We start from the raw sequence: 22,279 nt of genomic DNA on the forward strand, positions 1-22,279 counted from the left end.
CCTAACCCTAACCCTAACCCTACGTCTAACCCTAACCGTAGCACCCTAGCACCTAACCCTAATCCTAGTTTTCCCACATGTACCGTAACATATGCACTGAATGTAACCTCAAGTGCTGATCAGTAGTAAATAAACCACAATACATTCTCCACCCTTATTAGTGACTGATCACATTAGTCATGCTGCTTGCACCCGTACACATGCAGGCTCTCCAATATCAAATAAAAACAATGTGTGAGTGTTTCTGGCAGGTTTGATTGTTTACCTCCTCCATCAACAATCAATGTCAATGGTAGTGAACAGACAGACTGAGGGTATGGTAGTGAACAGACAGACTGAGGGTATGGCAGATACATTTCCATCTTGCTTATGTCGCGATCAACGTTGCGTGAAATGACGTGTCGTTGGCACGATTGTGAAATATTAAAACCAATAACATTCTGAATGATTTCTCATTGTAATACTACTCTTTCTCTCTTTTCTTTCATTTCTTTACTCTGTTTTTTCATTCTCTCCTTTTTCTCGCTACCTTTTTCTCCCGCATGTTCAGCTGTATTGAGCAGGAATGACACTATGTACAGCGCTGTCAAATATTGCAATATTTATTATTATTATTTTTCATAATGATTATCAACTTGTGAACATTTTTCAGATTACAGACATATCTGCCGAAATGTACTTTCGTAGCTTACTTTCGTTTTGAATGAAAAACTTTCTAGCATGTGACAAATACACTTGAAACTTGATTTCATTATATACATTTCATTTGTTCCATGTTGCATGAAAATTCGTTTTCAGCTGACTCATGCTTATTCATGTCAGATTGCGCTAATCATTTTCCCCGCTTCTCTGCTTCTCTGCGCATAGGAACATATGCATTTTTACGTATAATTTTTAAGTAGCAATGCTGTCAGTTTTCTTTGTGACATGAAGCCACATTTGGACCTTTTCTTCCTCAGCCATGACTCCTTGGCTTCTTGGTTTCAGAGTTTCAAGTCATTTCAGGCTGCGGAGCCAGACTAATGTACAAGGTAAGATTTACACCCAAAATGATGGTGACTGATTATGGCAACTATAGATTTTCCTCATGCCTTGGGTTGTGTCCAAATGACGACCATATTGGCGGCCCCACATTACTACAATAACAGTAGCTAGCCAACCTCGGTGACAGTAGTGCCCTAAGAGGGTATCGTCACCAAACTGGGTATGTAGCAGGAACCATACAGTGCCCTGCGTCAGTAATGGGACAGTGAAGCATTTTTTGGTCTTTTGGCTCAATTCCTATGAGGTTCAAATAGAAAATCCCATCTTTATTCGATGGTATTGGGTGCATATTAGTTTCACCATTGACACCATTTAGAAATGACAACACTTTTTATATACTCTATATATAGATTTCAGGGCACCGGAAGTAATGAGACTTGACAGGTGTTTCTGGTAAGCCTTGTGTGTTCTGTCTCATCATTTGTGCAGCACAAGACAGCTGTCAAGGTGTAGTATTGATTCTAGGCTTTGCATTTCCCTTTGGATTGGTGTCTGTCAACATGTTGACACCTTGTACCAAAAAGGTGTCAATGGCAATCAAGGAAACCATTATAAGGCTGAACAATCAGACAATCAGAAACACAGTTAACACCTATGTATATGTAATAGGACAGTGAGGCATGTTTTCATCATTTGGCCCTATACTCCAACAATTTAGATTTGACAGCAAACAATGACTATGAGGTTGGATTAGAGATGATCACATTTAATTCTGTGTTTTCTTTTTTCAGAGTGGTTTCACCATTTAGAAATTACAACCATTTTTATACATAGTCTCCTATTTCAGCTGCACCAAAAGTATTGGAAAATTGACTTGACAGGTGCTTCTGGTTAGTCAGGTGTGTTCTGTCACATCATTTGTGTCGGCATAAGAGAGCTCTCAATGTCTCGAACTGATCCTAGGCTTCGCCTTTGATGTCTGCTATGTGTCAGTCAACGAGACCAAAGAGACGTCAAGGAAAGTCAAGGAAGCCATTATGAGGCTGAAATATCAGATGAGAAGATCAATGAGAAACATAGCCAAAACCTTTCACTAACTCAAATCAATAGTTTGTAACATCATTAAAAAAAAACAAAGAAAGCACTGGGGAGCTCAGCAGTGGCAGACAGGCCAATGAAGACGACAGTGGATGACTGAAGAATGCTCACTATAATAAAATAATAAAAACGTTCCCACACATCAGGAACACTCTCCAGGAGGTAGACGTGAACGTGTCAGAGACGACCATCCACGGAATACATCACCAGCTGAACTACAGAGGCAAACCACTAATTATCCCTAACGGATGGTCAGATTACAGTTTGCTAAAAATAAGTACGGTACTTTAAAAACCTACAGATGTCTGGGAAAGGGCATTGTAGAGAGATGAATGGAATAGTCTCACATACCAGAGTGATCGCAAGAGGAAAGTGTGGAGACATTTTGGAGTGGTCTGCTCGAGTACTCTTAGGGGGCCAAAGAGTGACAGACGGTTATCGCATGCGAAGGATTGCTCGCAAGTGCTTAATTTGGACATCATATGAATCTGTCCCATTACTTTTGGTGCCCTGAAATAGGGGGGGCAATGTATAAAGAGTGTTGTAAAAAATAAAAAAAAATAAAAAAATAAAAAGCTGAGAATCTCTACTCACAACCTCATGTTTGATTTAAAATCCTAACATTTAGAGTATAGTGCCAAATGAAGAGAAATCCTTCACTGCCCCATTACTTACGCACTGTATCTCTCCAACAGTAAAGATTCATAGCCAGCAAACAATGAGGGCAGTAATTAGAGTGCATGACCTAAACCAACCAACCAACCAAACCTAGATAGGCTATTCTTCTGAAAACAGTCTGTGATTTCCTCTTGTATCAGCTGTTGTTTGAGAGAAGTAAACAACATGCCCAGTGCTGAGTGTAGCCTGGGTTGTTTGAAGTACAGAAGCCCAACAAAGCTATTGTAGCCGGAGTCCAAACTGAATGTGCTGGAAAAACCCTGTCAGTTTGCGGCTTTTGACAGCTCTAAATATCTAACTTACAACACTGTTGTTTTCAAGTGAGTAGTCTATAGCCTAAAATATAGTACCGTAGCCTAAAGTATAGTACCGTATGTCCTCAATGAATATGCCTAAAAAACACAGTCTGATTGATTCTCTCTGTACCAGCAGACTGAATCCATTATTCTTTCTATTAATCACCAGTGACCACTGAGGTTAACCTATCCCCATCAGAGGTCTGTCCTTGAGGCATTCGCTACACTGAGAGGGAGAGGGGGAGACCAGAGAAAGAGAGAGAGAGAGAGAGAGAGAGAGGGGGGGGTATTCTTCTTGTATTCATTTAAAAAAAACAATCCATGCACTGGGGGAAGGACAGATAACTTCAAGGTGCTCTTTAGATTCCATGTGTATATAAAAATATCTATAACAACATATGGTATGATATTCATTCAGTTTGTGTATAGATGTAGGCTACTATAGTTCATCCAAAAAGCCAAAGCATTCTTACCAGTGTAGGCTATTGATTTTCTTAAAGTGTTTAACCTTATATTTAATCATATTGTGCAGTTGTTGTGTATAGTTGAACTTGGTTGTTTTTGCATAGTGTTGCTTATGTTGGTGTGGCTCTGGTCAGTAATTAGTCTGGTCCAATGAGTGCTTTGTTTGGTGCTGGGATTGACCCAAACAAAAACATGTTTAACGTTATAGTATAAGGGTTAGTGTTATAAGGTATTTCTACACATAATGTAGGTAAACATGCCCAGACACAAGGAGTTGCCCTCAGAGCTTCTTAAAGTGTTTAGATAACATTCAGACATGCTGTGAATACTGTCTGTACTGTACAAGGAGCGGTACTCCATTTGTATCATCAAGGCTGCAAGAAAATTGCTAACAGAATAAAGTTAAAAAAAGAATAAAGAGGGTTCAACGTGTTTCTGCAAATCAGCAAATGATTGTCACATACACTGGGAAGATGTCTGATGTTCTAACTCTCTAGCAAAATGATGCTTCCGTGTTTGCTTTATGCTTCTCTGACAAGGTTGCTTTGTTTTGTTTTTTTCTCACAACCATAACCTCATTCTGTGTTAGTACCAACAGGTTAGTGCAGCGAAAACTTCAATGACTTAATGTTTCAAAAACAAAACTGTCAGTGTGTATGAGCCCTTTTGTATGAGTGACTTTTACTGACATACAGTACAAACACATGACCATGTAACCACAAATATAAAGGCTTTGACAAGCACACTGTGGACTGATGAAACCTCCAGCACTGTCAGCAGTGTGCTGATGAAATTAATATTCTTTTTCTGTCTTTCTCTCATTTTTTTCAAGCAAATCAAACAGGATTAGGGGTGCGAAGATGTCTGCGTCAGCGGCGTGTGTATAATCCCCAATCTCTATGTCCTGCCAAACACACAGCTTCCCTTTTTAACTCTGTACGTGTGTGTGTGTGTGTGTGTGTGTGTGTGTGTGTGTGTGTGTGTGTGTGTGTGTGTGTGTGTGTGTGTGTGTGTGTGTGTGTGTGTGTGCGTGCGAGCATGCACGCATACATGCACACATGCACACACTAAACACCGACAGGGTGATTTTCAACGAAACTTAAAAGCTGACCTATGTTTCCTGTACCCACACTGCGCCCATGTATTGAGAAGCTATTTTCAAAGACCTTACTATGCTGCACTAGTGTGAAAGATGAGCGAAAAAAGAGACCTTGTGCACCTCTCATATCATTTTTAAGTGGACTGCGACTTGGAAGGGTGAAAATACAGGTCAGAAAACTTTACTTCAAATGAAATCACACATTTGCTAGATTTCCTTTCAAGTGGGAGAATGAATGCCTCATCGAAAGAGAAAATCTGGCAAAGGATCACCAACTCAACAAATGCTACATCTATCAAAAACTACAAATAAAAAAAGTTTGCTGATTTGAAACAAAGAGCTAAAAGATAAACATAAAAAAATAGGCTCTCATGAAAGTGTACAAGTGGGGGGGACTGGAGGTGAGTGAAACTCTGAACAAACGCAAGGAAAAGATACGCTAACGCTAACTCGTTAACAACCAACACACTGCACACCCAGAGGGTGCTTTCATTATTGCGGGGGATTTCAACCACTGTAACCGGAGGACTGTACTCCCAACAATCCCCCAGCATGTCTCCTGCCCCACCAGAGGAGACACAACTAGACCATGTTTATACGAACATAGCTGAGGGCTACAAAGCCATTCCCCTAGAACAATCTGACCACAGCTCTTTGTTCCTACTCCCCAAGTACACACCACACATCACACGTGTGAAACCGACAGTGAGGACAGTTAAAAATTGGACAGAGGAAGCTGGCTCTACACTGCTTCACAGCTTCACAAGGACTGGCCCCTGCTCAAAGCTCAGGCCACTCGGGACCACCATACGGACCTTAATCTGTGTACCCCTTCCGTTATGGATTACATCAAGACATGTGCCAACAAAGTCACTGTCTACAAGTCGGCCTACAGGGAGGAGGTCCAGCATTTGGCGGTGTGTTGCGCTGACAACAACCTAGCCCTCAACACCAGTAAGACCAACAAAATCATTGCGGACTTCAGGAAAACTGGGGGCTGTGTACACTCCCCTATCTACATCAATGAGATGGAGGTGGAGCGTGTTCCCAGCTTCAAGTTTCTCGGTGTCCACATCTCCGAGGACCTCTCTTGGACCCTCAACACCTCTTCCTTGTTCAAAAAGGTGCAGCAGCGACTATATTTCCTGAGGAGGAAGCTGGGCTATGCATATGATTTGGACTGTTCCTATATCCTTGAGTTGATTTAGCATTTTAATTATGTTGTTTTATTTTTAGGATGAACCGTCACCATCTACTGAGTGCACCAGTCATGAGTACAAACCATCCCTCTTGTGCTCCATTGCCGTCTCAAAACCAAAAGCACATTTTATTAATTTTAACATAACGCCATAGAGGGCAAAATCATAATCAAGCAGTTGCTAGAAACAGTGAGCAATGGAATGCAACAAAAATGGTTCCCAATCCCTCTGGTCCTAATCCCGAAGGCTAAATCCAGAATAGTCAAATCCACCTTTTCTGATCACTTGATAATCATCTTAAGCATGTACAAAACTGTAACACGTCCTATCATTACATTTCTATATTTTCTGGGTAGCGTCTTTGTCTGATGACAAAGCAATTGAAATGCCTTTTTTCCCCCGCCATAGTGCCACATCCTACTCCTGTGCAACTTTGCCCATTTGATAATCACCCTGTCAAGCTCTATTTCCATTCCTCATATATAGTAGCTCTCCAAATGTTCGCTTCTTATTTGTCTGTTTTTGCCTTGCTCTTCTTCCTCTTGTGTCCTGAACAGGCCTAGTGTAAGAGAGATAGCCCAGATATGCAGTGGTAGAGAATGGTTGGTCAACACAACACATCAGATGGAGCACTAGCTCTGCATTGCACCAGTGCTGTTTTTTTACTGCACAGTGGGCAAAAACTACACACAGACACAGACAGACACACCGACAGACAGACTCAAACTCAGCACAGCAGGGATGTGGAGAGAAAAAAGTGCAGGAAAACAAAAAAGTAGAGAGGGTTTTTATAACCCTAAAAAGAGAGGGAAACAAGCTAAATATAAACACATGCATGAACTTTTAAGTGGGTAACCGGTGTGGTGCTTTGTGGTGCGGTGCTTTGAATGACTTCAAGTGAAATCCCGAGTTCATAGAACAACGTGAAACAGCGGCATTCCAAAATGTTTGGGTGGGAAAAAGCACAGCAAGACGTTTTCACCTTCTTTTTATTTTCAGCCAGGCAGGCTGACTCATTTCGGTGGTTACGCCTCCATCAGAGCATCAAAACACGCTATATATTTCAGCACATTCAGCCTACACAAGCAGTGTTCGATGCAACTGCAGCCATGCACTTTTCCTAATGAGTATCTCTTGGCTGCTGAATAAGGACACCAACCACCCTGAGGCTAAAGTTCACTCCAGACTCACAGATGTACGCTGTCCTCACGCACACATCGACAGACGTCATAAACACACTCAGATACAGTACACAGTGTCCTCATTGACACACACGTGGAGCAGTACAGAAGCACATTTTGAAATGTAGGACCTGTGGACAAAGCAGAATAACATAGCACAACCTCTATCTAATACTTTAATGTTTAACGTAACTCTGCTACGCTAGGTTAGCACAATCATTAGCCTAGCCCCAGAGGACAGAAATAATGGAAAACGCTAAGCACCTCTAGCATCAAGCACCTCTAGCATCTAGACTGATTTGGATGGAACCACAGGGGTCTTTCCAACACACACACACACACACACACACACACACACACACACACACACACACACACACACACACACAATGTATGCATGGATACACGATACACACACTATACCATCTTAGCATTGAATGGAGCAATGGAGGAAGGGAGCAGCTAGTGAGGGCTTCCATCAACACAATGCCACGCTCCACTGGCTCCTCGACTAACTAACTCTTAAAGAGCCATGCAACTGAGCAAGCGCGTGACTGATTTTGAGTGTGTGCATTCTGCAGTGTGTGTAAGAATGTGTATTTTTCCCTCCTAATGGCAGGTGGGTCCTGAGGATGCAGGTGTGTGTAATCAGTGTAAGCAGTATGCGATCAAGCACGGGTCATTTTGTTAATGGAGAGCGTCCATTTTGTTACCAGGCAGAAAGAAAAAAAACAGAACTAAACAAACAGCAAGAAAAAACACGTGGACATGGAATAAAACAGAAATCAGCGTGTATGTGTGTACCATACACAAGAGTACAAAAGAACAGAGATGGAGAACGCAAAAGAGAGAGTGTATGAATAAGTCAGGGAGAGATTGAGCAAGAGGCATATGGAGACAGTGTGTATGGGAAAATGTGGACGTGTACGATCTCTCACCTGAATAGGAATCATTCTGTGGAGCTTTAGTGCCCCCTTCTGGTGAAATCTGGCAAAGCAGCCTACGCAGTAGTCCTCTCTGCATTCAGAACACATCTAAAACAGAAAACAAATACATCTATAAATAACAAGGCAATAGCACTGTGTCAGTGTGTGTGTAATTATCCAGACAGTCTAGTGTTTACTAGAGATTACAATCTGCACCCACATTTCTTTCCCTCTCTAACCTCAACCTTGCCAAACAAACTTGGAGCGGCAGGATACATATTAAAATGACTGACTGCATGGTGTGCAGTGTGTGTGTGTGTGTGTGTGTGTGTGTGTAAGACGGGGGGGGCCGTCTTAAGAGAGATCATTATTTTATTATCCATAAAAGAAAAGCACATCAGTCAGCAGCAGAGATGTCAAAGCAGACAGGATGGACAGAGCAGACAGGAGTAGGGAAGGTTGAATGGCTGTGGCTTTTCATATTGGCAGGACACCATTAGCCTGACAGGCTACACTCAACACTCCACTAACTCCAGAATGCAATCACACTGTTTCCCTATTAAAGGCAATCAACACAATGCTAAAACAACACAACATGATAACAGAACAGCAACCCAAGCCAGAGGCAAGCAGAGGTCACAGTGGCAAGGACAACCGTAGGGCAACACACTACCCAGTGTGTTCAAGCACAAAGACCAGTCCTACCGGAATCCCCCAACTCACTCTCCTGCCTTTCGCTTTACGAACCCATACCTGAGAGACTGGACCAGCACTAGTCACATGATGGACAGCTCCACTGCACTTAACAATTCCTGCAATCTTGCTATCTCCCTTTTCTTTTTCTACCTCTTTCTTTCTCTTTCTCTCTTCGCGTCCCTCTGTGAGACAGGGTACAGTTCTCCCCCGGCTCCGTCTCACCCACCAGCACACATGCTCACACACACACACACACGCAGTCACACACCGATCTTTCACTGAGTGTACCTAGCCTCAAAGAAAATTCCCCTATCCTCCCCCATCTCCCTTCCCTACCCTCTCAATGCATACCCCTTCCTTCCCTACCTCCCGCGCCCCACTCCTCTTTCTCTCACTCTCTCTCTCTCTCTCTCTCTCTCTCTCTCTCTCTCTCTCTCTCTCTCTCTCTCACATACACACACTCATACACCATGTTGTTCCTTTTCGACCACTATTGGAGCATTTTGATATACATTCCCCCTTATCTCCTCCACCCCACTCCTCTGTCTCTCTCTCTCTCTCTCTCTCTCTCTCTCTCTCTCTCTCTCTCTCTCTCTCTCTCTCTCTCTCTCTCTCTCTCTCTCTCTCTCTCTCTCTCAAACACACACACATACATAGACACATTTGTCTGAGCCTGCAGCTGCTCATGTCCACACAGCCCTATAATGGTCCAATAAAGAAGGCCAAATTTCCCCGGGATAAATGACACAGCCTCCCCAGGGGTGACACATCAAATTCAGGCTGCTACATCCATCCCTTGCCCTGTCAGGCCTGTTGTAGTGAAAGGGACTGTGGATGTCTCTCTCTATCTTAATTCCCCACAAAGAGACACCATGCAGAGCCATACCAGGGTAGGACTGTGGTTCTAGACAAGGTTCAGTGTATCAGTGTGTGTGTGTGTGTGTGTGCGTGCGTGTGTGTGCGTGTGTGTGTGTGTGTGTGTGTGTGTGTGTATGTGTGTGTGCGTGTGTGCGTTAGTTTAAGCGCATCTCCAAGTGGAATGACACAGACAGCCATAACCATTGCCATTATGGTGATCATTATAGAGCACCAGGACCATCCGAACTGTGTGCGTGTGTGTGCGTGTGTGTGTGTGTGCGTGTGTCACAGACAGCCATAAGCACTGTCATTATGGGTCTCATTATAAGGTACTGGGGCCATCAACTTTGCTCCATTCAAGACTATCATCCAAAAAACGCACTAGCAAATGACAGCATTACACTAACCGTTACATTGCACTAGGCTTAAAATAAGCTGTGCCACAATTAAAAAGAAAAAATGTAGGCACTCGTTCACCCTCGACCATAACCCTCCCTCTTGTCGCCTCTCTCTATCTCTCTCTCTCACTCAGGGGGTGTTGGGATATCAGTTGCATCCAAGCGTTATTCCCATTCTAAGCACTTTTGGCTGCATGAATGAGATGAGAAGCTCACACACACACACACACACATGCACACTTATGCACAAACACACACACACACACACACACACATGCACACATTTGTCTCTATCAGCGATCGCAGCTAGTATCCCTTTATCTTGCAACATCTTCACTTGATCCTGTATGATTTGACCAGCTCAGTGGCCTTGCGGTTAAAGCGTCAGCCCTGAGATTGGGAGGTCGTAAGTTCGATCCCCGGCTGAGTCATACCAAAGACTATAAAAATGGTACCCGATGCCTCCCTGCTTGGCACTCAGCATTAAGGGTTGGATTGAGGGGGTAAGACCCTGCGACATACCAGCATCATGTCCAGGGGGCGTACTTGTATATCAAGCCACCTCACGCTACGGAAACAGGAGATAGGCTCCTGCCCCCTAAGGGCCGTCAGGCTGGAGAACCATCGCTTCTCAAGGCTACTTACTTCTATGATCGACAGCAAAAGGCATAACAGTATGGCCATTGAGGGTGGTGGTCTCAACACGGAGCACAGCGTTGACCATGCCTAGTAGATTAACACTAGAACAGCCATGGGTGGGGTCATTTGACCCTGTGAGTATTTTTTGTTTTATATCTTTGCACTTTTGCAATTTCAGGACCCTCCTTTCATGACTTTTCCTAGATATGTGCGTTCTACCACCCAGTATCCTCACATTTTCAAAATCACATCAGGATAAGCTAGTATAAAGCCCAATGCACACAGCGTGCGATTTCTGTTGCACGGCAACATTCCATTTTGAAGTTTGAATGGAAGTCTATGAGAACATCGCATCCCAACACACACGGCCCCGATTTTAATCGCACGGCGAAAATTCGATTCCATTCATTTTGAATGGGACAAAGCACACGGCGTGCGAGTTTGACAGTGCGACAAAACTCGCACGCCGTGTGCTTTGTTGATGCAATGTTCTCATAGACTTCCATTAGTAGGTAAGAAAGGCACGGCTGTTCGAGTGTTAAGCTTTTGCCATAACCTATTGGCAAGCAAGCAAAATGTCTCTTTAGTTTTCTCAAACAAAGCAGATTTCTTGCACACTTGCGACAGAACTGCATCAAAAACTTCCTCTGAAATGTTGCAGAGAGAGCGAGAGAAAGAGAGAGAGAGAGGGAGAGAGAGAGAGAGGACTAGGAAATGGAAGCAATAGAACAGGAGATGGGTATTATTGTTGTGTGTGTGTGTGTGTGTGTGTGTGTGTGTGTGTGTGTGTGTGTGTGTACTGACCAATCCTGCAGTCTTCGCCTCGCACTGGCCACACACCTTGCCCCTCAGTCTAGGCTTCCTGCTGGACGACTGACCGCCTGAGAGAGGAGGCGCAGGAGCTGGCTCCACCCCTGGACGAGCCTCACAAGGCTGAGGTTCATCTGTGAGAACTCGTATCTTCACCTTGCCTGCTGACAGCTGTCAGGGGACAGGAACACTACGTTACACACAACTATGTTAGATGTTCTCTGTATGGATGCCCTGACCTTGTTTCAGTCCTGAGCCTCAACCCAGTGAGTACTGCTCAAACACCAACAGAACTAACAGAACGGTGCCGGTACTGGTGAGGGAGGGAGGGAGGTGGAGGGGGGGTTGCTTGCCTTCTGAAGTCCATTGTCCTTGTTCCTCTTTGCGTTGGGCTTGGTCAGAGACCCAGCCTGGCCAGACCTCCAACGAATGCCACCAGACCTCCTGACATAGAGGGGGAGGGGGAGGGAGAAAAAGGCGAAAAATAGTTAATAATAGATAATATTGATTTATTTATTCATGCTGTCCTCCTCATCCTCTTATTCCGAGTCCGAAGTAGGCTATCATTTGACAGGCAACTACACCTCCCCAACCAACGAGAGCAGACATTCACTGATTAGACAATTGGCACCAATTCAGAGCCACTTACAAGGTGTTGTCAAGAATTGACATTAAAAAATGAATATGCCAGAGATATAATGACTAAACGGATATAAATACAGTAGTAGGCTATGACCTGCGATCATCACATCAAACTATCAACAGCAAATATGACCAACCTAGAGATAGCCTACCACAAAGTCCGCATTTAAAGCAATCAATTACACAGAGGTAAGGTTATGCACTAGATATGGGATATGCAGAGCACCAAACACAACATTTAACTACTACAACATAACTACAATAGAGCTGAGTTTTTAACACTAGAACAGCCATGGAGGGGCTGTGAGAATATTTTTAATATCTTTATACTGGATAAAATTTCATGACCCTCCTTTCATGACTTTTCCTAGATATGTGCGTTCTACCACCCAGAATCCTTATATTTTCAAAATCACATCAGGAAAAGCTAGTTAAAGCTATTTTGCAGTTTTTCTGTGTAGGAAGCAGGCTAATTTATAAGCGGCCAACTAGTGGTCGTTGTGTGTAAATAGCAGGTTAGCATTGTAAATAGGGGGTCATTTGACCCCCGAGGCGGCTCTTATAATAGGTAAAAATGCACGGCTAGTGTTAAACCGCTGTACTCGCCACCAAAAGAACTGCAGGCGACGTGTCTCGGTGTGGAATCTCCTGAGGACTTTCTCCTTCCATTCATTCAGGCATTTGTGTGTGAGATCTCTCTCGAAGGCCAGCTGCACCAGTTGCCTTGCGTACATGGCGCATGGACCGTCGGTGGTCAGTGAAGACATGACCTCAATACTGAGAATGAGTTTTCACACATGGTTAGTGGACGCACCAACTGTTAGTCGTAGGGTGAATCCCAATTCACCACTCTGGCTTCGTTTTCACCCCTAATCTCCGTTTTGCGCGTTCACGTGTAGCCGTAGTGGCGTCCCAATTCATTACTCATTTAGGGTTAGGGATAGGGTTAGGGTTAGGGTTGGCTCCGTTCGGAGAAAATCTTGACCCTCGTTCGATTCGGAGCCATGAGACTCCCTTCCGGCATGCATTGCGAAACATCTACAGAAATGTTCTTTTCGCTCTCGTAATACGGAAGCGAGTCTGAAATGTCATTTACTTTTTCTGGAATTACTTGTAATTAAAGACTTGAAAAATTATGATAACCATCGTATTATCTTAGTTCAATGTCATTACAATGCATTATAGACCTTTTATTTATAACAAGCATAACCAAAATATCGCTTTTATGTCGGTGCTGTGTCTAACGTTACAGTAACGCAACGCTGCATGACAGTCGAGCATTTCAGAAATGTACAATCATAAATCAATTATTACCTGTGGCGTTTGACAGCGGATGATGGTACACATATGTAAAGTTATCTATCAAACGTTCGTCTGACTTGTACATGATGCGCATTTTGACCTATTTCCACCCGCAATCTAATCCGAGCAGTTGTTATTATGTAATATTATTAATGGGTTGTATCATTCATTTAAATGCATTATAGACCTTTTCTTTATAACAAGCACAACAACAACAAAACGTTATTATGCCGATGAGCTGTGTGTCTAACGTTACAAGCTGATTTGTGCATGACAGCCGCGCATTGACATATTTCCATGTCTGATGTCTAATGTCTAATGTCTGATGTAGGCTACTAATGTCATTTCAATGCATTATAGACCTTTTCTTTATAACAAGCATAACAAAATGGTTAACATAGAAAGTTTCACAGTCCAGCGCGCTCAGGACACCGGAGCCAGCAGGAAAGACCGGAGCACTCATATCTGCGTGTTTGTCACAGGCTGGAAGTGTCAAGCACAGCGCAATTTCCATTTCAGAGATGTACAATCATGTTTATTTAGAAATAAATTATTACCTGTGGTGTTTGACAGCATGATAGGCGCAAATTCCCCCCCCCTTGGTGGTATATGACGCTATAGTTGTTATTATACCAAAACAACCGGCAATCTAATCCGAGCAGTTGTTATTATGTACTATTATGTAGTTAACTAATGCAGTGGACAGCGGCTGTTTCTCCAGCGTTCCTGTCACATCGGATTTCGTAACGTCATAAAATTAAATCTGTCATGCATTTTTCCATGTTTCTCTTTGATGGCATATGACGCCGTAAATGTAACTAAAGTTCAGCCTCGAAGTTGTTGCACTGTTGTCCTAAATCAAGCAGGGTTGTGTTAGTACCTGGATGAGGGACCGCCTGCTGTAAGCTTTTCGTTCCTCCGCGTTACCGAGGAGAGGCGCGTGCCGCGGCCGAGGAGAATGTACTCTTTCCGGATAGACATTTATGCATGCTCTCGGGGTTCGAAACATAACTTCCCGGGGTGCCAGCGGGTTGGTTGATGGCTCAAAATGACCGTATACCGATGGTGAAGTTAGCAAAGTAGTATTGTGTTTGTACCACCTTCATAGCCGGTGTTATTCACGGACAAACACGGTGCCCGGAGGCACCCTTTGCGGGTTAATAGCTGTGGTTTACCGTGGGTTAGGATAACAATTCAAATGTGTCCGGATAGGGGAGAGGACAGGGAATCTGAAACCATTTGAATGGTGTCGATACAACACAAATCCCGGGTAGAACTTCTCTCCCCCATGATAATGAAGCATTATTCTTTTTTATTTGATGACTTGTTTGATCGATTGATAGCGTTCAAGTTCATTCAAGTTGTGAATGAATCGCGAGCGTCAATGCTTTTCTACGATACTACGTGTAATGTCACTTGGACATAAAATAATAAGACACTTGAGTCTGGGTTCAACAAAGGTATAACCAGTTTACTTCGGTTCTCTCGACACCTGTCAGTCACCTAGTGGTATATCATGAACTCGCTCTAAGGCGCATGCGCTGTCCTGACTATGAATTAACCCATTCATTACACTACGGATGACGTATTAGGGTTGTCCCATGAAAGGTTGTCCCTTTTCCCCCGGGGAACCACTACGGCTCTGGCTCCAAAACGAGTGACTCCAAAACGAGTGACTCCAAAACGAGTGACTCCAAAACGAGCCGAAGTGGTAAAAAAGAGAATCGGGATTGGGCCCAAGTCTCATAGCGGTCACTACACTTCGCTTCCAGCGTTTTGTGGTACGTCGAGAGGATTTTTCGTGTCGTCCATCTCTCGTTCGGTTGCTTTTCTGTTCGTGTGTCGAATAAACACCTTTGCAACCACACACTCCGTTTCACTGACGGTTGACTTTGTTAAATGTCATGATGTGCTGGAGCAAGTGGGGTTCCAAAAACGTGTCATCTGGAGGCGGCTTGACTACAGTCACAGTCCCGACCGATCCTGAGGCCGCTGGGCGCAGGAGCCCAGCAGTTTGAATGGAGAATCGAATGTTGTCGTGCGACAATATCGCATCGCAATGCACACGGCGTGCGATGTGATATTGTCGCACGACAACATTCGATTCTCCATTCACACCCACACACTTCGGTGGTGTGAATTGAGAATCGAATGTTGTCGTGCGACAAAATCGCACGCCGTGTGCATTGGCCTTTAGATTTCAACCCCTTTGTGTCCATTTTGTCTTACTGTTACTATCACTCAGTTATCTTCTCTACTACGAGCTAGCTTCCTCCTGTCTCGTCTCTGTGAGCCTCGCGCCGCGCGGGACATCATCTCATCGTTAATATCGCGACTTGCCAAATTTGACGGTTTAACGTTTGATTTTATTAAATGACACATGCACCAAAATAAATCATAATTTCAAATGTAAGTACGATTGCAAAACACACATATTTTTAAAATGTTATTCGAAAATGAGTTTTGTCATATGGAGGGTGCAAGGGCATAAAAGGATGTGTACCTGGGGAGTCTGGGGGGGCACGCGATTCGTGATGGGGGGGATTGCACCAAGAATGTTCCCCACTAGCGACGTGCCTGACACACACACACACACACACAAACACACAAACGCACACCCACGCACGCACACACACAAACGCACATGCAAAAACACACAAACACACACACACACAGGTGCACATAGTCTCGTCATTCACAGAGAGACATCAGTTATTTCGACATGCGAGTTATTCATGCCTTCTCTCAAGATGAATAATTCATTTTATTGTGATGTTTGTCTGTGTGTGAAGGGTATTTGTTTTATGATTGTGCTGGCAGCCTGTTATGGTGTGGGATGTGTGTGTGTGTGTGTGTGTGTGTGTGTGTGTGTGTGTGTGTGTGAGTGTGTGTCTTTGAAGCCAAGCGTTGCTGACACCCCCGTTGCTGGAATGCTGACACTAAGGTGGGACGTCAGGTAATCACCTTTGCGACACCACCTTGGCAACATTCCTGTCTCTAGGAGACATAAGGGACATACCCCTTGGCACAGGCTGACATGTTGATGCACACGCGTGCACACACACACACACACACACACACACACACACACACACACATACACAGCCATTACCTTGCACCAAGAAAGTTCCTTCAAACACACACACACAGTTCTACAATGGATTGAATGTAAGAGACGTTGGCTGGCCCCTCCAGACTGTAGAGTTTAATCAGCATGTCCACCTCCACTCCATCATGTCTAACTAATAACGTCTGACTCAGTAGCATAGCACCATCACAGAGTACAGGGATAAGTTAGTGTGTGTGTATGTGTGTGTTTGTGTGTGTGCGAGTGTGCGTGTGAGTAAAGCTTGTGAGTATTTATGTATATTTCTAGGTAACCCTATAATTGTTAGTAGCGTGGGATGAACAGTCTATCATGGCCATGGGGAGGAGTGCGAGAACTGTGGCATATCCACTGACCTTGCTAAAGTCACCTCTGCTGAATACAGCACCCAAAAAAGCACATAGTGTATCTCATCCAAAGTGATGACCAGCGAAATCCGAGTGTGGGGCAGGGGGTAGTACATGACATACAGTAGGCCTTGGCCTAGACTTTGAATAGGCACAGCTCCCCAGTCTAGTAGGGCAATGAGAACTCTCTGCTTTTGATTAATGAGCCTTAGACAGGCGGAACACAGACTCTGTAGTTCTCTTCATGAACACCAGTGTGATTGGAGAGTGGACACACCCCTACACTCTCAATCTAACCCTCGCTATAGGAGAACAAACGCCCACATTACCCACTCTTCGACCCCTCTTGCCCTCTCATATTGATGTAGTATTTAGGAGTTGCGGTTTTACTATATTACTGTTGATGATTTCTGGTAATGTGCATTTAAACCCTGGCCTTGGTGTTTCCCCTGGTAATGAGTATGTCTCCTTTTCTCACTTCTCTGATGCTGAAACGTTAACTTTTGATGGTTTCTGTAACCACAAAATAGCCTACGGTACTTGGTTTAATGCATTTCAATATCTGAAGCCTTCTCCCCAAACTTGATGAGCTGAAAGCATAATGCATACATCAAATCCTGATGTTTTAGTCATCTCCGAGTCCTGGCTTAAGAAATCTGCCACTACATCCGCTGTGTCTATCCCTGTCTATAACATTTTCCGTCAGGATAGAGGGGGGGGGGGTGGTGGTGCTATTTACTGTAAGGACAGCTTGGAGTGCTCTGTCGTTTTATCTAAATTTGTGTCCATACAGTTTGAGTTGTTGCTTTTAAAGGTTAAAATCTCAAGAAAATGTCTCTCTCACTGTTGCTGGCTGTTCTAGACCACCTTCTGCTCCTGCCTGCTCCCAGCATGACTGCTCTCAGTGAACTAATTGCCACTCACACTTCCTCTAAGTTTGTGCTGTTAGGTGACCTAAACTGGGACATGCTTAAAACGTAATCCTCCCCATTCTGTCCAACTCCAGCTGGATGCTTTAAATCTCTCCCAGATTGTACAGGCTCCTACCGGATTTAATACCAAGTCTATGGAAAACGGCACACTCATTGATGTCATTCTCACCAATATGCTAGCCTAGTATACCCCTGCAGTTTTGCCAAGACCTTAGTGACCATTGTTGCATTGTTTGTGTACGCAAAGGGACCACTGGCAAACGGCCACCGCTGATCATTTATAAACAGCTGCTTAAAAACGTTAATGAGCAGGCCTTCTCATGGCCTGGTACTTGCAGAATGGTCCAGAATGGATCTTACCCCCACTGTTGAGAATGCTTGGTCCCTTACCTTTTCCACCATCTTGAACAGACATGCTCCTTTTATAAAAAATGTGAACAAAAACACACTATAGCCCTTGGTTTAGCACTGAACTCTCTGAGCTGATCCGGCAAAAACATCTGCTCTGGCATAAAGCAAAGGCCTCCAAGAATACCTCCGACTGGGTATCCTTCAGGGAAGTAAGGAATAATTGCACCCATTTAGTCAGGAGAACAAAAGCAAATTATTATAAACAACAATTATTGTGGCTCTGACCCCAAACTGATCTGGAAGATCAGATTAAAACTACCTACTGCAATTAAAACTGAGAACATTTTCACCTCAGATAAAGCCTCCATGGTGAACTGTTTTGACAAGCACTTTGTTAGGGCTGGTTATGCTTTTGCAGATGCCACGCCCACTTCCACTGTCAGCATTGCTTCCCAAGCACTGGTGGCCCCCCAAGCACCCCACGCTTCTCCTTCCAGCCTGGACCTTTTCTTCTTCTTCTGAAGTTGGCAGCTCACATTGTCTCAGCCCCAATCACCTGTCTGCTCAACCTCTCACTGCAAACGTCTGAATTCGCCAAGGACTGGAAATCTGCTGCTGTCATCCCACTATTCAAGGGAGGCGACAAGTTAGACCTCAACTGTTATAGGCCCATATCCATCCTGCCTTGCCTCTCCAAAGTCTTCGAGGAGAAACTGGTCAACAATCAGCTCTCCCACCACCTGGAGTCCCATAGTATTCTCAGCGGAGGAATGTTTGGCATGGTTCAGCAGCTACATCTCTGGCCATGTACAATCTGTGAGAAGTGAGGACTTGCTGTCTGACCCACTGTCCCTGTCCATGGGTGTCCCTCAGGGCTCCATTCTTGGTCCAACGCTATTCAAAATCTTCATAAATAACATACAACACTGCTGCCAACTCATGGTGACGACACCATTCTGTAAACATTCTGAACACTGCCCTAACTTCCCTGCAACACAGGTTTAACAGCATCCAACATTCCTTCTCCAACCTCCATCTTCTCCTAAATACCCCAAAAACGGAATGCATGGTCTTCAACCGGACCCTACCCCAAGCCACCTGTCCCCCGAAAATCACCTCACTGGATGGATCAGAACTAGAATTTGTCAACACATACAAATATCGAAGTATCTGGCTCGACAGTTCACTCTCCTTTCGAACCCACATCGATACCCTGCTCACCAAAGTCATAACTAGAATTGGTTTCCTGTACCGCAATAAAGCATCTTTCACCCACTCTGCAAAACATCCCCTGGTTAAAATGGGTAAATTCTACCCATTCTGGACTATGGTGACCTAATTTATAGGATTGCCCCCGAAAACCTTCTCAATAAACTGGAGGTCATCTATCACACTGCCATCCGCTTTGTCGCCGGTGCCCCTTTCAACACTCATCACTGCGACCTGTATAGTCAACTGGCCATCACTCCACACCAGGCGACAGATCCACTGGTATCAGTTCATTTATAAATCCATCATTGGCAAAAAAAAAAAACATACCTCCGCTCACTACTGAATATTTCCACTAGCAAATGCAATCTACGCTCCAGCAAACTCATCACTCTTTCCAGCTTGCTGCCCCTACTGACTGAAATGAGTTGCAAAAGACACTAAAACTCCACACCCTTTTTAAAAAACTCATTACAAGTTTTTGGCCGCGTTCGTAAATTCGCCGGAGCACACACTGGGTTCAACTTCATAATGGAACCAAGTAATTTGATTGGACAAGAGGCAGTCACGTGAACACTCCGGCACTCTCAGAGCGAATTTACGAACACGGCCATAGTCTCTGATCACTGCACCTGCTTTTGAAATAACTTAGTCCTAGTCCATAGTACATAGATCCCTGTTGTATATTGTATTTTGTGATGTTGTATATGTTAGGATGTTTTTAAAATTGACTTGTTGTTTATTGTACTTATGTTCTATATTGTAGGCTATATACTGTGTTGTTATGACGTGTTGTACAGACTTCCTTCTGTTTTGACTCTTGGCCAGGTCGTCATTGTAAATGAGAATTAGTTCTCAATGGATCTATCTGCTTAAATAAAGGTGAAATAAAAATAAAAATAAAATAATGAGGCCCTCCCCAGTGGCCAAGACAAAGACACACATATGCCTGTGCAGTGTGCAACTCCTCTCTCTTTTCCTCAGTTTCTCCCTCTTGTCTCACTCTCTCCATTTTGTCTCTCCCCTCCATGTCTCCCTCTGGTACTCACTCTCTCTCTTCCTTCTCTCTACTCATGCTCTCTCTGAGTTGTTGCAGTCTGTCCTCCATGTCTTTGCTCTCCTGGCCCAGAGTCACTGTTTCCATACGCAGCTTTTGCAGGTTCCTGTGAACAAACAGGCAATCAATGAGTATGAATCATATCAATCAACATCTGTGTCAGAACACCACCTTCCATACATCTATCTATTATATGTATCAGAAGGTCTCACTGATTCCTATGGCAACACAAAATCGATAATTAATCAAATCAGAGCACCACCTAGCGATATAATATCATCATCTGTATAATACAGATTATAGTACATACAGATATTAGTGAATGAGAAACTACAGTATGCAGGAATAAGGGACCGTAGATCCCTTACATCAAGAAAACATACTTAATAGCTAGGCCTGTGTCAGAAACAAATCTAAATGGACTGGCAGCAAAACCTAAATACCTCAATTTTAGAGAATCTCTACATTTAACCATGAATCAATGAGTAATTGAGAACAAACTCTGTTTCAATAATGAGTAGAGATAAGGAGTAGGGTGACACAAGGAGAAGGACAAGGAAAAGATAGTTTGAAACAACCTAGCCTACATAAAGCATATGGGACACAGTCTGATCATTTGGTCCGCATGTCGGCAACCAATCAAAATGTTCGAACTTTTATTTAGGCTACACGGAGCTACGTTTCAACATTGTTGAGAATCACAACACAAACTCGCTAGTCAAGCCAAAATAATTAAATGCAATGGATTTGGTGAGTAATCCCCACTGCTACCTAGTTAACTATAACACTACTTTACATTGTTAGCAGGCTCACAAAACAAGCTGTGTTAGTTGACTGTGTCATTGATTTTCAACAACACGGAAATGTGTTTACATTTTTCGAAAGAAAATACATCAGATCCTGACATGAGGACCTAAGCATTATAATGTGTCACAAATGTGCAGTTCTGAGTAAAAGGACCAAAATATGAAATTGCATCAGAGAAATGCATCAAATGAAAGCTACATTTACATTTAACTTTTTTGACATTTAGACAGGATGCCTTTAGGCAGACGCCTTTATCAAATGTGACTTACTACAAGTACATTTGTCTAAAGTAAGTGAATCATCGGTACATCAGTTAGCCTATAAGAAAAAACAATCTATCTTAGGAACAGGGGCCATTGGCAGTCACAATGCTAGAAGACGTTTACTCTTATTTTTGTTGTTATTTTGACTGTACAGGGGGTAGTGGGGATGAAGAGGTCTTTAGGAGGAGGAGGAGGAGGAGGAGGAGGAGGAGGAGTAGGAGTAGTAGTAGTAGTAGTAGTAGTAGTAGTAGTAGTAGTAGTAGTAGTAGTAGTAGTAGTAGTAGTAGTAGTAGTAGTAGTAGTAGTAGTAGTATGTGTATCTTAGACCTGGCTGCAATTAGGCTAATGCACATTCTGTACAAACAGTGCATGTACGTGAACACAAGCAGAAGCTTGGCAATATATTTTGGATAAATAAATGGAGCACAGGTTGCGGCTTCAGAGGCAGGCTAATGTACAAGAGGTGCTATCTAGTGATCTTTGTGTTATATCTGTTTGATATCAGATATCTGTTTGTTCACTATATGCTGCTGTCCTGGGACAAAAGCCTGCAGACACTGTTGGTGTGTTGCCACTGGCATAGCAAGATGGAAATTAATTGAATTGTCACTATCACCTTACAGTTGAGAATGTTGGCCTTAAAGAAACTAATCATACCTGGCATTGAGCTTCACTGACTTGGGCTTGTTGGGAATCACAACAAAGTCATTCAAATTCATGGCTCCTCTTCACAGAATTCAGTTTCTCCTCTTGTGTCTTGGAATGGCTTCTTCTGTAGTAAACATCCACAGTAATAGCATCAAAGCTGCTCTTTCACAAAGCCCAGGTCCACATATGACCTATAATAACATTTAACCGAGAATAAACCCTAACAGAATATCGCAGGGACACATTTTACTCATGCATTTAAGTGGCAACTAAATTATAATGTAACAA

At 43.5% G+C, this 22,279-nt stretch overlaps 1 protein-coding gene across 1 annotated transcript in view; it reads right to left on the minus strand.

Moving 5' to 3' along the window:
• zbbx (zinc finger, B-box domain containing) overlaps positions 1–22,062 on the minus strand; it is a gene marked incomplete at both ends in the record, with an annotated part of 23,934 nt that extends 1,872 nt beyond the window's left edge. Inside the window, 5 exons of the mRNA XM_080543673.1 lie at positions 7,939–8,034; positions 11,322–11,498; positions 11,681–11,771; positions 20,266–20,379; positions 22,001–22,062. Coding sequence (XP_080399799.1) covers positions 7,939–8,034; positions 11,322–11,498; positions 11,681–11,771; positions 20,266–20,379; positions 22,001–22,062 — 540 coding nt within the window. The remainder of the gene's footprint in view (positions 1–7,938; positions 8,035–11,321; positions 11,499–11,680; positions 11,772–20,265; positions 20,380–22,000) is intronic.
• Positions 22,063–22,279: the final 217 nt, after the last annotated feature.

This window comes from Nansenia antarctica (genome assembly GCF_963989245.1).
Source record: "Nansenia antarctica genome assembly, chromosome: 12".
Taxonomy (NCBI): Eukaryota; Metazoa; Chordata; class Actinopteri; order Argentiniformes; family Microstomatidae; genus Nansenia; species Nansenia antarctica.